This window comes from Cataglyphis hispanica, chromosome 3 (genome assembly GCF_021464435.1).
Source record: "Cataglyphis hispanica isolate Lineage 1 chromosome 3, ULB_Chis1_1.0, whole genome shotgun sequence".
NCBI classification, from domain to species: Eukaryota; Metazoa; Arthropoda; class Insecta; order Hymenoptera; family Formicidae; genus Cataglyphis; species Cataglyphis hispanica.
Window position 1 is genome coordinate 3,193,067 of NC_065956.1, and position 19,246 is coordinate 3,212,312.

The 19,246-nt window shown below is 25.6% G+C and overlaps 5 protein-coding genes across 8 annotated transcripts; 4 read left to right on the forward strand and 1 right to left on the reverse strand.

The window, feature by feature from the left end:
- Positions 1–547: 547 nt before the first annotated feature.
- LOC126848391 (all trans-polyprenyl-diphosphate synthase PDSS2) lies at positions 548–3,528 on the reverse strand. Of its 2 annotated transcripts, XM_050589259.1 has the most exons (8): positions 3,405–3,525; positions 2,911–3,200; positions 2,321–2,700; positions 2,131–2,256; positions 1,781–1,988; positions 1,358–1,624; positions 1,066–1,221; positions 548–943 (listed from the first exon to the last, which is right to left on the reverse strand). In XM_050589259.1, the coding sequence occupies exons 3-8, from the start codon at positions 2,647–2,649 to the stop codon at positions 788–790; spliced, it is 1,242 nt and encodes a 413-aa protein (XP_050445216.1). In that variant the 5' UTR covers positions 2,650–2,700; positions 2,911–3,200; positions 3,405–3,525; the 3' UTR covers positions 548–787. The 2 variants fall into 2 exon arrangements, with proteins under 2 accessions (XP_050445216.1, XP_050445217.1); XM_050589260.1 differs by lacking the exon at positions 2,911–3,200 and having other exon boundaries at positions 3,405–3,528.
- Positions 3,529–4,113: 585 nt separating this feature from the next.
- On the forward strand, positions 4,114–10,183 carry LOC126848378 (iron-sulfur clusters transporter ABCB7, mitochondrial). The gene is made up of 11 exons (XM_050589231.1): positions 4,114–4,447; positions 6,929–7,180; positions 7,245–7,452; positions 7,552–7,718; positions 7,823–8,101; positions 8,184–8,358; positions 8,473–8,630; positions 8,751–8,914; positions 9,039–9,168; positions 9,280–9,555; positions 9,646–10,183. Exons 1-11 carry the CDS (start codon positions 4,280–4,282, stop codon positions 9,895–9,897), a joined length of 2,229 nt encoding a protein of 742 aa, XP_050445188.1. The 5' UTR covers positions 4,114–4,279; the 3' UTR covers positions 9,898–10,183.
- A 415-nt stretch (positions 10,184–10,598) lies between these two features.
- LOC126848373 (centrosomal protein of 128 kDa) lies at positions 10,599–14,660 on the forward strand. Of its 2 annotated transcripts, XM_050589221.1 has the most exons (9): positions 10,599–10,825; positions 11,158–11,264; positions 11,355–11,509; positions 11,598–11,816; positions 11,911–12,030; positions 12,127–12,353; positions 12,454–12,526; positions 12,607–13,055; positions 13,219–14,660. In XM_050589221.1, exons 1-9 carry the CDS (start codon positions 10,764–10,766, stop codon positions 14,387–14,389), a joined length of 2,583 nt encoding a protein of 860 aa, XP_050445178.1. In that variant the 5' UTR covers positions 10,599–10,763; the 3' UTR covers positions 14,390–14,660. The 2 variants fall into 2 exon arrangements, with proteins under 2 accessions (XP_050445178.1, XP_050445177.1); XM_050589220.1 differs by having other exon boundaries at positions 11,158–11,509.
- A 350-nt stretch (positions 14,661–15,010) lies between these two features.
- LOC126848409 (trafficking protein particle complex subunit 3) lies at positions 15,011–16,640 on the forward strand. Of its 2 annotated transcripts, XM_050589303.1 has the most exons (3): positions 15,011–15,085; positions 15,496–15,548; positions 15,919–16,640. In XM_050589303.1, exons 2-3 carry the CDS (start codon positions 15,510–15,512, stop codon positions 16,414–16,416), a joined length of 537 nt encoding a protein of 178 aa, XP_050445260.1. In that variant the 5' UTR covers positions 15,011–15,085; positions 15,496–15,509; the 3' UTR covers positions 16,417–16,640. The 2 variants fall into 2 exon arrangements, with proteins under 2 accessions (XP_050445260.1, XP_050445261.1); XM_050589304.1 differs by lacking the exons at positions 15,011–15,085; positions 15,496–15,548 and adding an exon at positions 15,647–15,778 and having other exon boundaries at positions 15,919–16,639.
- On the forward strand, positions 16,635–18,066 carry LOC126848410 (E3 ubiquitin-protein ligase RNF180-like). The gene is made up of 4 exons (XM_050589305.1): positions 16,635–16,658; positions 16,747–16,847; positions 17,219–17,456; positions 17,532–18,066. Exons 2-4 carry the CDS (start codon positions 16,783–16,785, stop codon positions 17,691–17,693), a joined length of 465 nt encoding a protein of 154 aa, XP_050445262.1. The 5' UTR covers positions 16,635–16,658; positions 16,747–16,782; the 3' UTR covers positions 17,694–18,066.
- Positions 18,067–19,246: the final 1,180 nt, after the last annotated feature.

A 19,246-nucleotide genomic window follows, 5' to 3' on the forward strand; every position in this document is an offset into this window, starting at 1 on the left:
TCATAAGTTAAACATTTTATTTAAATAAAGTAAATAAAATTTAAAAAAGAAATTTTTTTAACTTTTTTCTTTTACATATTGGGAAAAAATGTTATATATCATAATTCACATTTTAAACAACTTATAAAATATTTACATTTTGTATTGTGTATGGCAAATGTAAAATAAAATAATAACAATAAAATATACATATATAAGAAAATATATAAAGAAATATAAAAGGAACATAGGAAGAAATGTGACATTTGTTTATGTGATGCTAAAAGTTTTGAATCATTTCATTGATCAAGATAAAAAAAAAACTTTTTGTTCCAATTGATCAATCAAATGCTTTAAAACTTTTGTAGCATTAAATAGAATGCACCTGTAATTGAAAAATTTCTTATTTTAATTTATACATTTCAAATATTATTTATAAAAAAATAATTTAATTAAATATCAATATTTTTACAATATATTGTGATCAATACAAAAATGTATAATATGTATCTAATATATATATGTATCTAAAAAATACTTGTAAAAAAAAAACAAAAGTCTTGATAAAAAGATAACATTTTTTAGTAATTCTTAAGATATTTAATTCGCATATAAAAATATATCTATAATATTCTATATTTATATATTAATATAACTATTTCAATAAAATATATATATAATAGAATTTAATAAATTTGTTTTGTAAAAAGTTCTCTTCATAAACTGTAGTTTGAATTTCTTCTTTATATAATTTTGTTTAGTATATATAAAATAAATAATAAATTTTGCTATATTAATATTTTTTTAATTAAAAATCACCTATTGCAATAATAATGTTAGATAAGGCTTTTCTTGCATCACTTTCTTTAAATACATTTAAGACTTCCATAGCTTTTTGCGAATGTTCCTTTATAAGTTCTTTGGTTAATCCAATACCTGGACCATCTGCAATGATCTCAAGTACCTATATACGAAATATTATTTAAATATATATATATCTTTTTTTCTCAATGTTGATTCATTAATTATAGTTTTAGAAAACATGAATTAGTTTGATTATATATACAAATTATATTATTATTTTACCTTTAAATAGTCGACATTTTCTACTGATTCTATTCCCTTGTAAAGCTCAGTTAAAATTGAAGGATCATGTTCAACATGAAACATAATTGGAGCAGCGCACAAATTATGCAAGATTTCTTTGTCTTTATTGATGCATAAACCTAAGTCTAAAGAAGCCTATAAAAATATTATTGCATTACATTTTTAAAATATCATTAAATATCATTAAAATTTGCAAAATTATTAACAAATTGCAAACATTTTTTCTAATACGCATATATTTCAAAAATGCATATTTTTTTTAAATTGTTACCTGCCATGCTAAAGCTAGATGTTTGCCAAACTTATAACCTTCCACTTGTAATTCTTTGCTATGTCCAGCTAATTGCAATGTGCCTTGACAGCTTTTTCCAAGCAATGATCCAGCACCATAAACATTTAAAAGTGTCCATTCTTTAAGCGCATAATCCGTACGATCTTCAGGTGGTATTGATGGTATGGGAAAATTTTGGTTATCTCTGCATGCTACAAACTCTGCTTGACATAAATCTTTTACTGCAGATGATATTAAGAAAATAAGCTAAAAAGAAACAATCTTTTTTTTTAGCTGTCTGTATATTTTAAATAATAAAAAGATAAAAAGTTAAACTTTCTTCTCTCTTTATTTTTTTTTCTTATAATTAATATAGTTCAACAAAAAATCTATATAAGCAAGAAAAATAATAAATATACTTACATCCTGATTTCTGAGAGATGCTAATTCAGTACAACTATTACTAAGTAAGTAATCACCACATAACAATGCTATTTTATTGCCAAAGATCATATTGTTCAATTCTGAGGATTCCACAGACAAAGTTCCATTTGTATTTATATTTACTAGTCCTCTATGTATTAAATTGCTAATGCGTATCATCTCTGTAATTTCAGCTAATGCTCTTTGGCTACAATATGTTTACATATTTTAGATTAATTTATTATTTTCATCAAAAGTTATGGTAATATATATGTTCATAATCAACAACATTAAAATTATTATATTTTTATAATAGTTATGAAATACTATGTAATACTGAATTATTATACCTATGTAATACACCTGCAGCTTTATCTTCTTCTACTGGTTTTGCATTCAAATGGCCGGCAGCTTTAGAGATTAGCAACACAATGAGACCAAATGCTTGTGTGTTACGTCCATTATAGATAATACTTCTATTGTTGGAAAGATATAGATGATATCTTTATTTTTATAGAAATATTGCGTCATGATACTCACTTTGCTGTTTTCAACAAGGGATGATTAGATCCAACCAACTTTCTTAAATGCAATGCAACATTTGCAATTTCATCACTCAATAGCCATCTTAAACTTAAGAAAGATGTTGGATATCCAACAATTTTTTCTGCCTCCGACATAGTTTTATTCCAATCTGTTTTCTGATTTATTACCACTTTGTTTTCTGCTTGGTTAACATTATTAAAATAAAATTTATTTTGTCTTGAAACACAAATTGTTCTCTGGATTTGAGAAATCTTTGACTTCCACAGAAATGTAGTTACAGGAATGCTTCTCCAAATTCTAAATATAGATGTATTTGCCAACATTGTCTCTATGTTATTTAGAAAAAACTACTAGTTTCCTATAGTAAATAAGATCTGTAAAAATATATTATTAAATCAATAGATTTTTTCCAAAATTATGATTCAAGATTTTAACTACAGTTTAATATTATTTCAACAGAACAGTTGGATGATAAAATTTTGTTAAAAGTAAATTAAAAGTAGAAAGAACAAAATACAAAATTTGATCAAGATCACAGTATAAAACAGAATGTAAATAGTATAACTGAGGAACTACATGCTTACAGATTAATATAACAAGTGTGTCATCAAAACTTTCTCTTCTGACCTAACTTTCCAAAAATTTCTCATGCAATTGAATCTCACATTACAATATCTGTAAGATTATTTTTTTGTATTTAAAATTTACATTTAAATTTTTAAATGTCTTTGTTTCCTCTGCCACAAAAAGTTTTCGCATTAACATTCAATTTATGAAATATCCTTAAATTTTTTATATAATTTATTAAGTATGAAATTAGTTTGCTTTATTAGGAATCCTTTAAATTGCACGTTTTGTATTATCACAGTGAGATCTAAAAAAATGAAAATGAAATGAACACATATATTTGTTAAGAAAAAAATTGAAGGGTATGCCACATACTTGTGATACAAAAACATGTCAAATACTTTTTATTCACATCGTATATACGTACATATAACAGTTAAGACACAACGGCACATAATTGTCATATATAAATAAAATTAATAGATTTTTAATCTTATTCGTTAAGACTCACCAATTACTCTTGACGAATGTGGATTAAATTAAATAATAGAAATATATACACGCGTGTATAATTTGACATTTGTTCAAATCAAGTTCAGAAAGATACTTTCTTCAATCGTTTCCCGAAATTCACTGCTAGTACTGGAAATCTATAGTTCACGTAACATATATTATATTGGCAGTGAATTTCGGAACTAACTAAGTAAATCGACCAATAATAAGCATTCTAACAATAAACGTAAGTAATAAGAATGATTATGATTGGTTGATTGCTTACGAATTATGACTAAAATTTTTTTTACGTGAAATAATCTTTCAGACCACAGGTGTTATAAAAATTTTAAGTTAGGACAAAATAAGGAAGATCTTGTTTCAATTGGTCAATCAAATGTTTTAACATTTGTAATGTCAAATGGAATATATTTAATGAAAAGTATAAATAAATCTAGTCATTTACATATATATTTTTATGCATGTACTTTATTTTTATGTATTCTTTTTTATAGGGGTTTTATAGATTTGTTATGTCGCTCGTAATTTTCAGAAATTACGCATCTAAAGCGAGACAACTATAATTCGAATGTTGTAGAAAAAGAGAAAGCAAAGCATCTCCATATTGGAAAGAAAAGGATAAACTCTGAACTAGTGCAGCCAGTTCAGCTAAAACGAACAGACCCTGTGAGTGTAAAAAGTGCAAAAGTGCAAATACCAAAAACGGTACACATATGTACCACGTGTTTTATGATTGATCATAGTACATTTATCTTATCACAGCTGATCACGATTATATGATCGCTGCGATATTTCAGTAATGACGTTTATTTTTTAATATTTATTTAATATTCTCGATGTGTTGTAAGAATAAATCGTAGAAGAAAACGAAAGATGACAAGCATATTGTGTGGTCATTTGCTACGCAAGGCACCGTGCGATGAAAAGCTGTGGAACAGGATGAGAACAATGTATTGCACCAGTATTGTGACACGATCAAAATTATCTAATAAATTCTACGTTGCTGGATATAATTCAACATTTTCGCTTCTCAGTGTTAGGGTAATGTAACCAAAATTATGTACTTATTATTATTAATATTGCATTTTATTATCGTGACACTCAGTCATTAATCATGCAATTACGTAAATATATGTATATGAAATTTATACATTTTTATCCTATCGTTTCATCTATATGTTTTTATTTTAATTATCTCTGGTTGCGATATTTTTTAATATTTATTTTAACAATTAGATAAGATTAGCAATTTTTAATAAATATAGAAATACAAGTGTTGTGAGATTATTTTGTACAATTACAATTAGTTCTGAAATTTTGTGTATTGTGTGCAAATTATCACAATGTAAAAAAATAATATGATATGAAAAGTCATTTTATTATGATTAATTTAAAGACTTATTATATATGTAAATTCTTTAGCGTACAATAAAAGATTATTGTTACAGCTTTTATAGATAAAATATCTATATATCTGCAATGGGGCGAACATTAAGAAAACGTCGCCAGAAGAAGAAGCTCAACATTATAAAATTGAATGAGAATATTGAAGAACCATTAATATCTTTAAAATCCTGGCTTCTAAATGAAAACTGCTTATTGATTCGTCATTTGATACCAGAATATTTTCCTTTCACAGGCAGAGGCTTAAAAACATTAAAACACATAGAGAGTAATGAAGTATTAATTCAATTGCCATTTCGAATGTTAATAACAACAGATACGTTATTGCAGAGTAATATTAGATTTTTATTTCTAAATAATATCACTGATAGTTTTAATCCCCAATGTATGCTTGCAATATTTCTTATATATGAAGTACATTTAGGGATAAAATCAAAGTGGTATCTTTACCTAAAAACTCTGCCACAATTTTTTACAAATCCAGATTTTTGTTCCAATAAAGAAAAAAAAATGCTACCAAGTTTTATTTTAGATTCTTTACATCAAGCGCATAAATTAGAAAATAATTTTTCTTTACTAATGAAAGCTGTGAAATACTTGGATATTACTAATAAAAGTCATTGTTCTCATTGCAATTTACCTCTACAAAAAATAATAACATTCACAAGATATAAATGGGCATACTATGTTGTTAATACAAGAGCAGTATATATAGATACTAAATTATTACGCGAGAAAAATATATTTAATATAAAACAACCTAATAATCTGGCTTTAGCACCGTTTCTAGATTTATTTAATCATGATATCAATACTAATGTCAAAGTATCTATTATTACAGATGATTACCAAAATCAGTTTTATCAAATTATTACTTTGAAATCGTTTGATAAAGAATCACAAGTTTTTATTAATTATGGAGCACATAACAATCTTAAATTGTATATCGATTACGGATTTTTCATTCCATACAATCCACTAGACGAAATCCATTTTGATATTTTGGAAATACAAAGATGTTTTGATGTTTCAAAGAATAAATTAGATTTTATTATATTCAATAATTTCGATAAAAATATGTCGTTTACACGCGACGGTCTTAATTATAATGCAACCATAACACTATTTATACTGGGTACAAAATTAGAAAAGAACTGTTGGAAAATGAAGATATACAACGAAAGATTTGAGTCACATGAATTGCTTTTTATTAATAAGCTAGGAATAAGTATTTTAAATTTGAAAAAGACGGAATATATATGTGCTTTAAGTAATATGAAAAATTTTAAATCTAAAAGTCGGAGTTTTTCCATTGCAATAGATCTTGTAGAAGAATATATTAATATTTTAAATACGGCATATAATTATATAAAAGAAACAGAAAAGGCTGTACATCCAGGAAATCATAATTTACAGCAATCTTAAGATTATCTATGTAATATTATTTAATTTGTACACAATATGAAATATAGAATACATAGTTAAAAAAATTCTTTTTTATACATATATCTAATTTTATTACATACATTTAAGAGATTTTATATTTTTTAGAAAATATTATGTGATAGTAGAAAAAAAGAGTAATAAATAGTAATAAAAAATATTTAGTTTTTAATTTTTCTTTTACAATTGCATAGTATACGAGAATATATTTCCAAACATATGAGTATACATTTAGAATTATTTTAAAACTATAAATCTTTTTCGAACTAAACACTTAACATATATATACATATATTTTATACAAATTATAATTTATATATAGTTTATATATGATATATCTTATTATAAAATATATATATCTTATTATATATATCTTAGTATAAAATAAAAATAGTTTGAAAAATCATTTGTTTTTCACATAGTTTTTTAATTTCATCATTTCAATTATTTTTTTTTTTTAATCTTAAAACTATAATTAGTTTAACTATTTAAATCAGATATTAAACTATTTAAATCTACTCATCTATATGCTATATACATACATATAGTACATACATTTTTGTAAAAATACATATTTATTATTAAATTTATTTTGTAAAAATACATATTTATATATTTCTTGTAGGATATATTGGTAAAAATTGATAAAAATTAAACCTTGCCTTCTCGCTATAGTGTTGCAGTGGCAATGTAATCGATCGTGCTCAGAAGAAGAAGAATGTGCCGCAATCTAAATCTGTCGTGCCACCAGTGAAATTTACATCAGTTGTTACTGGATTAACTGGAGCAAAGCCTGGGCAGCAAAAAAGAAACTGTTTTCATCCCGGTGTTTCTGGTTTGGATAGAGATGCGTTTGATTTACAAAATAAACAATCTATCACTAGCATAGATATGTTGAAAGCCATGCTTAGATACATTTGGCCAGAAGTAAGTAATAATTTATTTTTGATTTGTGAAATATATGCAACATATTTATTATATATCTTTGTAGGATGATCCAGAAATACGGCAAAGAGTTAAAATAGCAATAGGTTTACTTGTTGCAGCTAAGGTCCTGAATGTTTTTGTACCATTTATTTTCAAGTATGCTGTAGATATTTTAAATACTCACACTGCAACGATTAATGGAAGTGCTATAATGGATCTAACAACCGCACCTGCGACAGTCGCGACTGTAGCAACATCGCTACTTGTAGGATGTAAGAGGCGTTTCATATTTTTTGAATATTTTAATATTTCAATACATAAAAGATTTTTTGTAACAGTTATACATAATTCCAGATTAACGTTCTTTGCAGATGGAATAGCACGTGCTGGAGCTGCGGGTTTCAGTGAACTCAGAAATGCGGTTTTCGCAAAGGTTGCACAACATTCTATTCGTAAAATAGGGAAAAATGTTTTTATACATTTACACAATCTTGATATGTCTTTTCATTTGAGCAGGCAGACTGGCGCTTTATCGAAGGTAATATTTGACTTAGCATATATATCATTTTCTAATCACAAACATTTGAAATTAAAAAAATGTTATATATTAAGATTTAAAAAACATTTATATCTTTTTCACAGACAATCGATCGCGGTAGCCGCGGTATTAATTTCATTTTAAATGCTATGGTATTTAATATAATACCAACAATATTTGAATTAGCATTAGTAAGTTCAATATTGGGTATAAAATGCGGGTCAGAATATTCAGCTGTAGCGTTGGGTTGTGTAAGCATTTATACTGCATTCACACTGGCCGTTACGCAATGGCGTACCAAGTTCAGGATTCATATGAATCAAGCGGAGAACGAAGCAGGCAATAAGGCGGTAGATTCACTCATCAATTATGAAACAGTAAAAGTCAGTAATAAAGCGTAAGTTCCGTTTAATTCATTTTAAAGAAATCGAAAAAAAAAATGTTGAAACATTTTTTGTGCCTTAGTATTTTAATAATGAGAAGTTTGAAGCAGAGAGATATGATCAATCTTTGAAGAAATACGAAGCGGCGTCCCTCAAAACTAGTACAAGCTTAGCGATGTTAAATTTCGGACAAAACGCTATTTTCAGTGGTGCGTTAAGTCTCATCATGGTGTTGGCAGCACAAAATATAGTAAATGGTAAATATATTTACAGTTATTATTATTAGAGTAAGAAACAATACACTAGTCAGAAAATATTAAAGCTAATATTCTCATAGAAAAACTAATACATTTATATTTTTTAATATTTAGGTACTATGACTGTTGGTGATTTGGTGATGGTGAATGCCTTGTTGTTTCAACTCTCAGTTCCTTTAGGCTTTTTAGGTTCTGTTTATCGAGAAGTGAGACAAGCTTTTATCGATATGCAAGCTATGTTTACTCTTATGACAACAGATACTGCAATTAAAGTAAGATTATTTAAATGCACAATATTATAAGCCTCATTGTCTTCACATTTATGAAATATTCAGTATATAATCTATGTCTCACAAATAATTTTAAATCATTTTTCGAATATTCATTAACAGTCAAAAGAAAATGCACTGAGATTTTATGTGACGCCAGATTCATCCGATATTCAATTTAAAAATGTAAATTTCCAATACGTTGAAGGAAAATCTATTTTTGAAAATGTTTCGTTTACTATACCAAGTGGCAAGAAGGTTGCTATTGTTGGAGGATCTGGTTGTGGGTATGATATTAACTATATAAATTGTTTAGATGATTGTAGATGATAATTAGAAAATGTAATAAATCTTTGATAGATGACGATTATCAATAATACTATTATTCCATGCGATTTTTTATCTTTTTAGTAAGACAACAATTGTGAGATTGCTGTATAGATTTTTTGAACCGCAGAGTGGCGATATTTATATCAATGGTCACAACATTCGAGATGTCAATTTAGAAGATCTCAGGACTTGTATTTCAATTGTACCACAAGTAAGATATATATCAATATATCATTTCTCTTTTAAGTTATATTTTATATACAAATATTCTCTTATATACAAGTATTATAGTATTCTTTTTATAATTTGTTACAAATTTTAGGACACAGTACTTTTTCATGAAAGTATATTTTATAATTTACATTATGGTAATTTGAAAAAATCGCGCGACGATGTTTTCGAAGCTGCAAAAATGGCAAATCTACATGACTCTATATTAAAATGGCCACAAGGATATGATACACCTGTGGGAGAACGCGGTTTGAAACTAAGTGGAGGAGAAAAGCAAAGAGTTGCAATCGCTAGAGCAATTTTGAAAGACAGCCCTATATTAATCTTTGATGAAGCTACCTCTTCATTAGATTCTATTACAGAACACGTAAATCCAAAAATATATTTTTTTACATTACTATAATATATATAAAAATCGATTATACATTTCTCTAAATAAATATTCTGTTTATAATAGAACATACTCGATGCCTTGCGCAAAGCGACAGAAAAACGGACTTCAATCGTGATTGCGCATCGTTTATTGACAGTTATGGATGCCGACGATATACTCGTTCTAGATCAGGGTAATCTAGTCGAAAGAGGCACTCATGAATCTTTGTTATCTATACCAAATTCTTTGTATAGCAAATTGTGGGAAACTCAATATTTAGGTATGAAGAAACCACAAGAACAAGAAGAAATAAATAAAGCTGAACAGTATAATTAAAGATAATGTAATGTAGGTAAAAAAGTACTTATGTTATATGATATATATAAGTGAGTGAAAATTAGTTTAAAAAAATAACATTTTTGGAATATTTCATAATTAAAATTCAGCAAGTATAAGATATACCAAATCATTTTACAAATCAGAAAATATTACACACACACATACACACAATATTGTAGATATTAATATAATTGTAAAGACAGGTGATAATATTATTTATTATAAAGTCAATGTATACATTATAAATAATGTTAAATAGCAATAAACAAAAATGTTACGAAAATCAGTTTATTTCAAATAACCATTTTTTAAATATACTCTTTGTTACATATCCTTTGATGAATATTTTAATCGATTAAAAACAATACTCTGTTATAAATATTTTAATAGATTAAAAGCACAATTTTTTAGTAATATATATTTAGAAAACTGAATGCTAATTAGATATGTATAAATAATTATTTAAATTGAGAAATATTTGATCCATTCAAAAAATTATAGAGAAATATATATAAGTTATTTATTTAGAAGATTAAGGAGAATATAATTGAGAGATATTTAATATAGTTTTAAATTAAAGTTTTATACATAATATTAAATTCAATTAAGATTATAATAATAATAAAATATAATAAATATAATAAATAAAAATATCTTAAATATATTCTAAAAAGAAATTGATTATTATATCACTGTCATTAATGCTTACACAAATGTTGCCTTGACAACCATTCAAAACAATTATGGACGTCGACAACATAGCCCACAAAGAATATCTGACAGTTCTGTGACAACTTGGTAAAGTTGTAAAAAATAACATGCAATTACAATGTGAGTCGTAATGTGCTGTGTATAAATATAAAATGCAAACTGAAACAACTATCTTACCGGTTGTACAGCTTAATGTGCATAGAACAGTCAATAGGTAAATAAAACTTTAACAATACATCTACTGTCTATGATATATTTATAAATTGCATTCCTTATTATAGATATTCAAAGCTCTATTCAGATAATATACAAAGAAAATGTATATTCCTAGTTAAAATTTAGTTGAACTACTTTTCATAGATATATCTTTAATTTATATATCTAAAGTTTATATATTATTATTTATTCCTCCCCTCCCCCAAGTATTCAAATGATATGTTATACAATATAAATTATAATTTTATAATAATAAAAAGAAAAAAAAAGAAAATTATTATAAACTTTATTTTAAATTAACATATTTTATCTATTAAATACAAATTGCAGAAATCCAAAGCTTGACTCAAAAAACTCAACACTAGAATCCAAAAAGCTATCTTCTTGCAAAAAAACATTATTTCAATCAAACAAAAAATGTTTGAATCCTTTACTTGGTTTGTATAAAAGCATATTAAAATATATTAATTATTATGTAATACTTTTTTATGTTGTACATATATTTATACATACATACATATATATAGGAGCGCCATATAGAGGTAGTATTAAACAACAATCATTGTCGGATGAACCAAAATCTGGTGATAAAAGTGTTCTCGGACAAAGAGTAATGTCAGCAAAAATGCTTCGTTTCAAGCAGTTACAAAATCAATTAGCTGATGCACACTATCATCTTAACGTAAGTTTTAAAAGATATATCAATATGTTCTATATATTTAATATTGGAGATATTTATATATTAATACAAAAATAATTTTTCCTTATAGGAATTAGCAAACGAAAACAGATTATTAAAGGCATTGCAGAAAAGACAAGATTCGGCATTAAGGCGTTACGAAGGTACAAATGCTGAGTTACCAAGACTTATAAATTCGCATCATGAAGAATTAAGAATACTTCAAACAAAATATAAGAAGTTGAAAGAGTTACATAAGGACACATGTAACATGTTAAAAGAAAAAGAAAATGAACTTTATTCTGCAAATGTGAGTTCTGCACATAATTATAATACATATAATAATATTTATGTATAGATAATATAATATTTGTGATAAATTTAAAAAATATATTATTTTGCAGTCACAAAACAAGCATCTATTGCAACTTAGTAAAGATCGAAATCTTGAAGAGAGAGAAAAGTTACAGTTGCAATTATCTGATATGAATCATAAAGTGCAACAGCAACAAGAAACTATACAGGTAACTGTCAATATATTTATTTTATAATAGATAGCAGAAATAAAGTACACAGTTTAATTACATGAAAGTATTATTCACAAAATCTTATCTTTGCAGCTCTTACATAGAAAACTTGCACTTGAAAGTAAGAGTTTAAAGCATCAATTACATGTAGAGATTTCAAAACACAAAGAGACACAGAAAAACTTGCAGGAAAAAATAGAGAAATTGAAGAGTTTAGAATATTTATTAGATAATAGAGAGAAGAGATTATATTATAATGGTCAATTGCCAATTTATAATAAAGAGAAAAATCTAGGTAGTCATTCTCTTACAAATCTCAGGTACAAAAATTATATTTATATTATGTATATCTCTATATTTATTTCTCTTTAACAATGTATATAAAATATAAAGATCTATTAATATATATGTGTATTTTAGCATCCCCTCAAATCCAGTTAAAATATCTAATAGGAATAAAAAAAGCGAAACGGATATATCAAAGGACAATTTGGTAAGAATAAAATATATAATTTACAATATATAATTAAGCATGAAATAATTAAAAAGATTTTACATATGATATAATTGTAGCCATTACTTGATCCATTGGAGTCTAATGAAGATGAAAAAATAATTCAGATGACAAATAATACGAATCATTCTGTAGATCGATTGAAATCGGAAACAATGGCAAGTTTACAACAAATACGAAAGTTTCGATTGCAAAGATCACCACATATGCGTAAAAACGCGCATTCTATGGACGATTTAAGATTTAGATCTAAAGATCCAGAAATGAGAAGACATAATGAAAAAATTACAACAGACTATAAAGAGAGAAATGATTCGAATAATGATAAAAACGAAAGTGGCAAATTACGAAAATTATTTAGCAAAGTAAAAAACCAAAATCTGCAAAAAGAATTGAACATTGAATTCGATCATTCATCTGATGATGAAGAGAATGATAGTATTAATGAATATCATATGAAATCTTATGTCACAGATACTTCACAGAAATCTAGAGAATTATATGCAAGGTATATATAGTAAGAAAATATGTATAATTTTCTAAGAAATCATAATGCAATTATATAATTAGATTTTTTTCTCTAGTGTATTCATCTGTATTGTATAATTAATAATAGTAATTCTATTTTTGCACTTACATTGTTTGCAATCACGTTGTTGCTTCTGTTATAGATTAATTAGCAGCACAGACGATATCTCTGACACTTTAGATGATATGATGAAAAAAGTAGATATCCATTATAGTGATGAAGAAGAAAAAGAATTAAATGCAAGTGTAGCAAATGACCTAATGTTTCAGAAGCACAAGAGTAAATTAAGAGTATTACAACATTATAGAAACAAAGATGTTTATGATAGTGATTCTGAATTTGAGTCTGATGAAAAGATAGATACAAATGGAGATTCTTCCATAGAATATAAAACCAATAATTTTCAGACTGATTTATCTAAGTATACAAAATTTAATAAATCTTTTAACGATATTGCTCATCTAGAGCATAATGGTTTAGAAATGAGGGAACAATCTGCCATTGAGAGATTAAAGGATGTACAGTTACAAAAGATGTCTGATCACATTCTAGACAATCTCCATACAGAAAACAGAGAGGTTTCTCAACAGTCTTTAAAGAAAATATGGCCAAAAGGACAACAATTTCTGGAAGAAGCTGAAATAGAAAATTCATTTAATGATATTAAAAAAGAAGACTATATAAAAGGAAAAAATGAAATATATTTGGAAGATAAATGTGAAGAAATGAAAAATTTACCAAGTCCAAAAAGGAGAGAAGTTAAAAAAAGCTCACAGGAAGAGGAATCCACGGCAAACTTTGATGAAAGCAACTGTCCTGCACATAACTTACAATTAGAAGAAGAATATCTTAAGCCTAGAATAGAGGAAACGCCAAGTGTAATACATCAAAGCAATGAAGAAACATTAAATGAAAATAATTTCAATGTAAAAACAAAAAATAAATTGAATACTTCATTAGAAGCAGAAAATACTAATACATTATCCACTAATGTTCAGTCTCATCAGACTGAACAGACTATTAGCACCAAAGCTGAGCGAATAGACAATAAACAGATAAATGACAAAAAGAAAGTAATTAATTACGACAAAGAAAAGTTATTAGCTACAATGAAAGCTATTGATGACAATGAAAATATTGAATATTTAAATCAAGGATTCAAGAATCACAACACAACCAGAATGCAAATAACGGAGAATTTATATCGTGGCTTACCTACACACTCGAAACCAAAACGCGATATTATTAAAAATATATTTGAAGACAACCATATAGAACATAAAGTCAGAGGCACTTGCAGTAAATCTCATTGAGATTTTAAGAAACAGTTACATTAAAGATTATAGTAAATAGCACAAAACTTATTTTCTCTTATCTTTCTTCAATTCCATTAAACTCTATGTGCAAATATATCAGGAGATATAGTATTATAAAAAGAAGGCATACATTATATTTTTTTCTAGAGCGTATAAAAGTTTTTATCAACTTGCCTGAGTTTATGCCACTGAATATTAGATATACTTTATCTGAAACTACATGAGAAGAATGTATTTTATCTTTTAATAAAAAAAATAAATGTAAAATTTATCTCACAAAAATCAAATTGACATATCTAATTACAGGACTGTACACGACATAGTGAAGATTTAGGATATATTCTGTTTGACATTACAAAAGTTTTGAATCATTTAATTGATCAATTAGAAGGAATAGAGTAAAAATTTCTTTATTTTGATTGGTCAATAATGGGCGCGTTCAGCAAAGAAAACAGCTCAGTAACAATCGAAATCAAAACCGAACTCTTATAACCAACAACGTCGAGAGTCGACAAGACGATAACTGAGCGCTTTCTCTGCAGAACGTAGCCAAACGGAGCGCATCATCAATCTCGATTATAATCGATAGTCAATTGATTTCATATTTACAGTTGAACCCTCTATTCTAGAACTGTCAAAAACGAATTTTTCGCTATTCTGAAATCTCTTCTCCATTACCATCATGTTTTATAAGTATAGAATAAAAATATAATTGCACTCTATTATTCATTCATTTTCTCATTTTACATAATTATGTAGCAAATATTTTGTGAGAGATCAATGAAAAGAAAATTACAGTTTATGAGACGTAGCTGATCTAGAACAATTTAGAATTGCGGAAAATCCAAAATAACGGAAACGGAAAATAAAATAGAGATATTTTATCGCGAAAAAAACTCAATCCCAAATACTTCCGATGCTTATTTTAAATAAATAATAAATTACTCAACGGAACGTAAAAGTTTTATATCCAATCCTATTCTTTAGTAATATTTAATTTATGTATTCAGAACTTTATATTATGTAAATATAGACGGGAAAAATATTTCATAACAAATAAACAATTATCAGCTATCAGTTTAACGTCACATACTGTTCCCTAGGACAATTGTCAACAATGTCTCGAACTGGAACGAAACTCGACGCGAAAAAAGTGGCAAGTATCCCATTGTTTTGTACACACATGGAAAATAAATTCAATATTAATAAATGGCATACAATTTTTTTTACATTTGTTTCAAGTATAAAAATAATTTTGAAAGGTTATGGACATTCTTACGAACATTTATATTCTTATTAGTTTAAAACAATAGAAATTAATGATTATTTTGAAATTTTCAATTTATAAATTTTAGAAATTAATTGTAATGTAACAGCTGTATGTGTGTGAGTGTGTATATGTGTGTGATAAAACATAATATTGTTCTCTTATTTATATTTAGTATTAATTTAGTATTTATTTACTTATATATATATATATATATATATATATATATATATATATATATATGTATTTTATATTACAGAATTCTGAACTATTTACTCTAACTTATGGCGCACTTGTTGCCCAATTGATCAAAGACTATGAAAATGTGGAAGATGTTAACAAACAATTAGAAAGAATGGGATATAATATAGGAATTCGATTGATAGAGGATTTTCTGGCACGGACAGGTTCTGGTCGATGTTATGACTTTAGAGATACGGCAGAGAAGATTCAAAGTGGCTTCAAGATATTTCTCGGTATAACACCGTCAATTACGAATTGGAGCCCAGCTGGTGATGAATTCTCTCTATGCTTTGAGACAAATCCATTAACAGAATTTGTAGAATTACCAGATAATTGTTCTAACTTGAAGTATTGTAATATACTGACTGGTGTACTTAGAGGAGCTTGCGAAATGGTGCAAATGGAAATTGCTTGCTGGTTTGTGCAAGATCAACTTAAAAACGACAGTGTAACCGAATTACGTGTAAAATTTGTCAAAAGATTAGAAGATGCGATACCAGCAGGCGAGGATTGAACATATCTGTTATCTAATGTGCAAATATTATAATGTATCATTTTAATGAAAAAATATTTTGTATTTTATGTTAAGATACAATTATAATAGTTATAAAATATATTAACCACAAATGTATTTTCTCATATTACTTTCACAATTTTTTATTTTAAATTTTTATCGAGGATTTCAGTTTTACATTATCGCTTATATTAATGTAATAATAGTGAAGTAAAATATATGCCAACTTTATATACACAAATGTACTAGTACAAATTTTAATTTTATAACAATGATTATTTTTTTTATAAAATATATTGAAAATATATTGAAAAATCTTCTTGCTTTTAGATAATAGATAAAATAATTTTTTTTTCTGCAAATAATATGTCCTCGTGTGTAGCATTGGTTACGAAGATTATATTAGGTTATGTTCGCATCAAGTGTCAAATGTAAGAAGAAAGTTGGATTTTATTTATATATTTGCTGCAATTTTATATTTCTTTTTTATTGCCTCTAAAGAGAGTGTAAAGGAAGATATGTTTCAGTTATAATACCTCTTATTAAAATAATGATAATTACAATAGTAAAATAATTACTATTAATAATTACTAATAGCATACATTTTTTTAGTAAGTTTTGCCAATGTTATATTTTTTTATAATTTTTATGATATATATTACAATATATTACATATATTGCAATATATAAGCTTCTCTTTCTACGTTTTTAACTTACATTTTATAAAATTTTCTTGTCAGACAATTACTTTTAGTAATAATATTAAAATACAATTAATAATAACGATAATTATTTTCTTTAGGTATATATCTTTAAATTATTCTCTGCACTATTGCATTACCTGTTTTTGGTATATCATGGATGTAAGATGCAAACATTGCAGCAAATCTCTTTTTAAAGGTGATTATATTTTGTTTAATGCACATTACGAAGTAAAACAGCAGCCAGCAGATATAGGATGTCAGGCAGAGAAGTCTGATAGCTGTTCATATATGACTTCGGAAAATGCACCGGATTGGATTATGAATATTATTAATCGGGTATATCTTCCTCATTAAAATTCCAAAAATACAAATTTGTATATGAAGTCTAAACCAAAATAATTGTTTTTAAAGGAATCTTGGACTAAGGGCAAATTACATTGCCCACATTGCAACAGTCGCTTAGGATCTTTCAACTTTGTAAGTAATACAAAGTGTTACTGCGATAAGTATATAACACCTCCCATAAGAATAGTCAACTCTAAAATAGATCTGTTATATGAAAGAATAAAATAATAACACAACAAATAAAATGTTAGAGAATATATTTGTACTATATATATGTATCATTATTCTTTATATATATTTCTAAGAACTCTTTCCAAATTAAAAAAAAAAATGAGAGAAATAATGGAAAATATTAATAAATTTTCATACAAACTGTAGTATACTTTATGACATGTGGAGATTATCAATATATCACTTTGAATAATTCAAGTTTTTACAGTTACAATATGATGGAAAATAAGATTTATATATTTTTTAAATTCTTTATTCAATTTATATTTACATCTTTTTTATGTAATCATATCATTTAGTTATATTTTTCCAACTTACATATATATTAAGACTATATATTTATATAATAATGAGAAGTGAAAGAAAGAGAATGCCTCAGAGAGATTATAACATCTTATATAAATCTATATATATATATATATATATATATATATATATATATATATATATATATATATCCAACATTTTATATATTTTACAATAAAATTACATTGTACAAGTATTAATTCTAGAGAACATTTTGTCAACTAGTACTGCTATTAACAATATGTACAGCATAAAATATAGAATTTTATTAGATTATGTACAAAATTGGATACATATATGTATGTATGTATATATATATATATATATATATATATATATATATATATATATATATATATGTGTGTGTGATATACAATGTATATCAAGTCTATAGGCATACAAATATTTTTTTAGAAATAATTTGTTACTAATTTTTATCGCTTTTTAAATAAAAATTATAAGTTTAAATAATGAAATTTTTTTAGCTTTTGGATTTCTTTACATATTTTAAAGCATTATAATCTCTGGAATTATGTGTGAGGAGATTATAATATTTATATAATTGAATGATGGTATTTAAGTATGCTTAGGTATGCTTTAATAATATTATACACCAATGAATTAAATATTATTTATAAAAGATTTAAATTTAATTAAGAATTAAAATTAAAAGAACTATTTTATAATTTTATATCTGTCAGAATTGCTGCCTTTTCTATTAATTTGTTGATAATAGTTTTCTTGCTAGGATTTCTATAAACAAAATAATAACGTTTATACATATATGTAATATTCCATATTTAATATTCCAAAATATGTATTTTATATATATATATATATATATATATATATATATATATATTGTTTTTATTGCAAGAAAAAGAGATTAAGAATTTATAAGATAGCTAAGAGAAAATAAAATATATTATCATAATAAATATAACAATTTGTTTAAAAAAATTATTTTGCATATAGACAAATTCTATAATTTAATTGTATATGTAGTTTTGCGCTATTTTTCTATTATGCAGCAATTTTTATAAAGCTACTTTAGTTTTTGTAATTTTATCACAGTGCTTTATAAAGTTAAAAAAAAAGAAAGTAAGAAAATGTATGTCAATTTTATGAGATATTTAACTAGAAAAACAAAGTATTAAGAGAATTTTTACATAATGCAGAGATTTTTTTGTATTCAAGGCACATATGGTCCACTAAACATTAATTAAATAGTTTACTGTAATGTT

Excerpts from the sequence above, each read along its gene's own strand:
- LOC126848391 (XM_050589260.1), bottom strand. The coding sequence starts at position 2,649 with ATGTTGGCAAATACATCTATATTTAGAATTTGGAGAAGCATTCCTGTA. Across the intron at positions 2,257-2,320 it reads CCCTTGTTGAAAACAGCAAA|AAGTATTATCTATAATGGAC; the intron begins GTGAGTATCATG and ends TTCCAACAATAG. Across the intron at positions 1,989-2,130 it reads GCTGCAGGTGTATTACATAG|CCAAAGAGCATTAGCTGAAA; the intron begins GTATAATAATTC and ends AACATATTGTAG.
- LOC126848378 (XM_050589231.1), top strand. The coding sequence starts at position 4,280 with ATGACAAGCATATTGTGTGGTCATTTGCTACGCAAGGCACCGTGCGAT. Across the intron at positions 4,448-6,928 it reads TTTCGCTTCTCAGTGTTAGG|TGTTGCAGTGGCAATGTAAT; the intron begins GTAATGTAACCA and ends TTCTCGCTATAG. Across the intron at positions 9,169-9,279 it reads GTATTTCAATTGTACCACAA|GACACAGTACTTTTTCATGA; the intron begins GTAAGATATATA and ends TACAAATTTTAG.
- LOC126848373 (XM_050589220.1), top strand. The coding sequence starts at position 10,764 with ATGCAAACTGAAACAACTATCTTACCGGTTGTACAGCTTAATGTGCAT. Across the intron at positions 11,510-11,597 it reads ATGCACACTATCATCTTAAC|GAATTAGCAAACGAAAACAG; the intron begins GTAAGTTTTAAA and ends TTTTCCTTATAG. Across the intron at positions 12,354-12,453 it reads CATTCTCTTACAAATCTCAG|CATCCCCTCAAATCCAGTTA; the intron begins GTACAAAAATTA and ends TGTGTATTTTAG.
- LOC126848409 (XM_050589303.1), top strand. The coding sequence starts at position 15,510 with ATGTCTCGAACTGGAACGAAACTCGACGCGAAAAAAGTG. Across the intron at positions 15,549-15,918 it reads AACTCGACGCGAAAAAAGTG|AATTCTGAACTATTTACTCT; the intron begins GCAAGTATCCCA and ends TTTATATTACAG.
- LOC126848410 (XM_050589305.1), top strand. The coding sequence starts at position 16,783 with ATGTCCTCGTGTGTAGCATTGGTTACGAAGATTATATTAGGTTATGTT. Across the intron at positions 16,848-17,218 it reads GTTCGCATCAAGTGTCAAAT|GTATATATCTTTAAATTATT; the intron begins GTAAGAAGAAAG and ends TATTTTCTTTAG. Across the intron at positions 17,457-17,531 it reads TTATGAATATTATTAATCGG|GAATCTTGGACTAAGGGCAA; the intron begins GTATATCTTCCT and ends TTGTTTTTAAAG.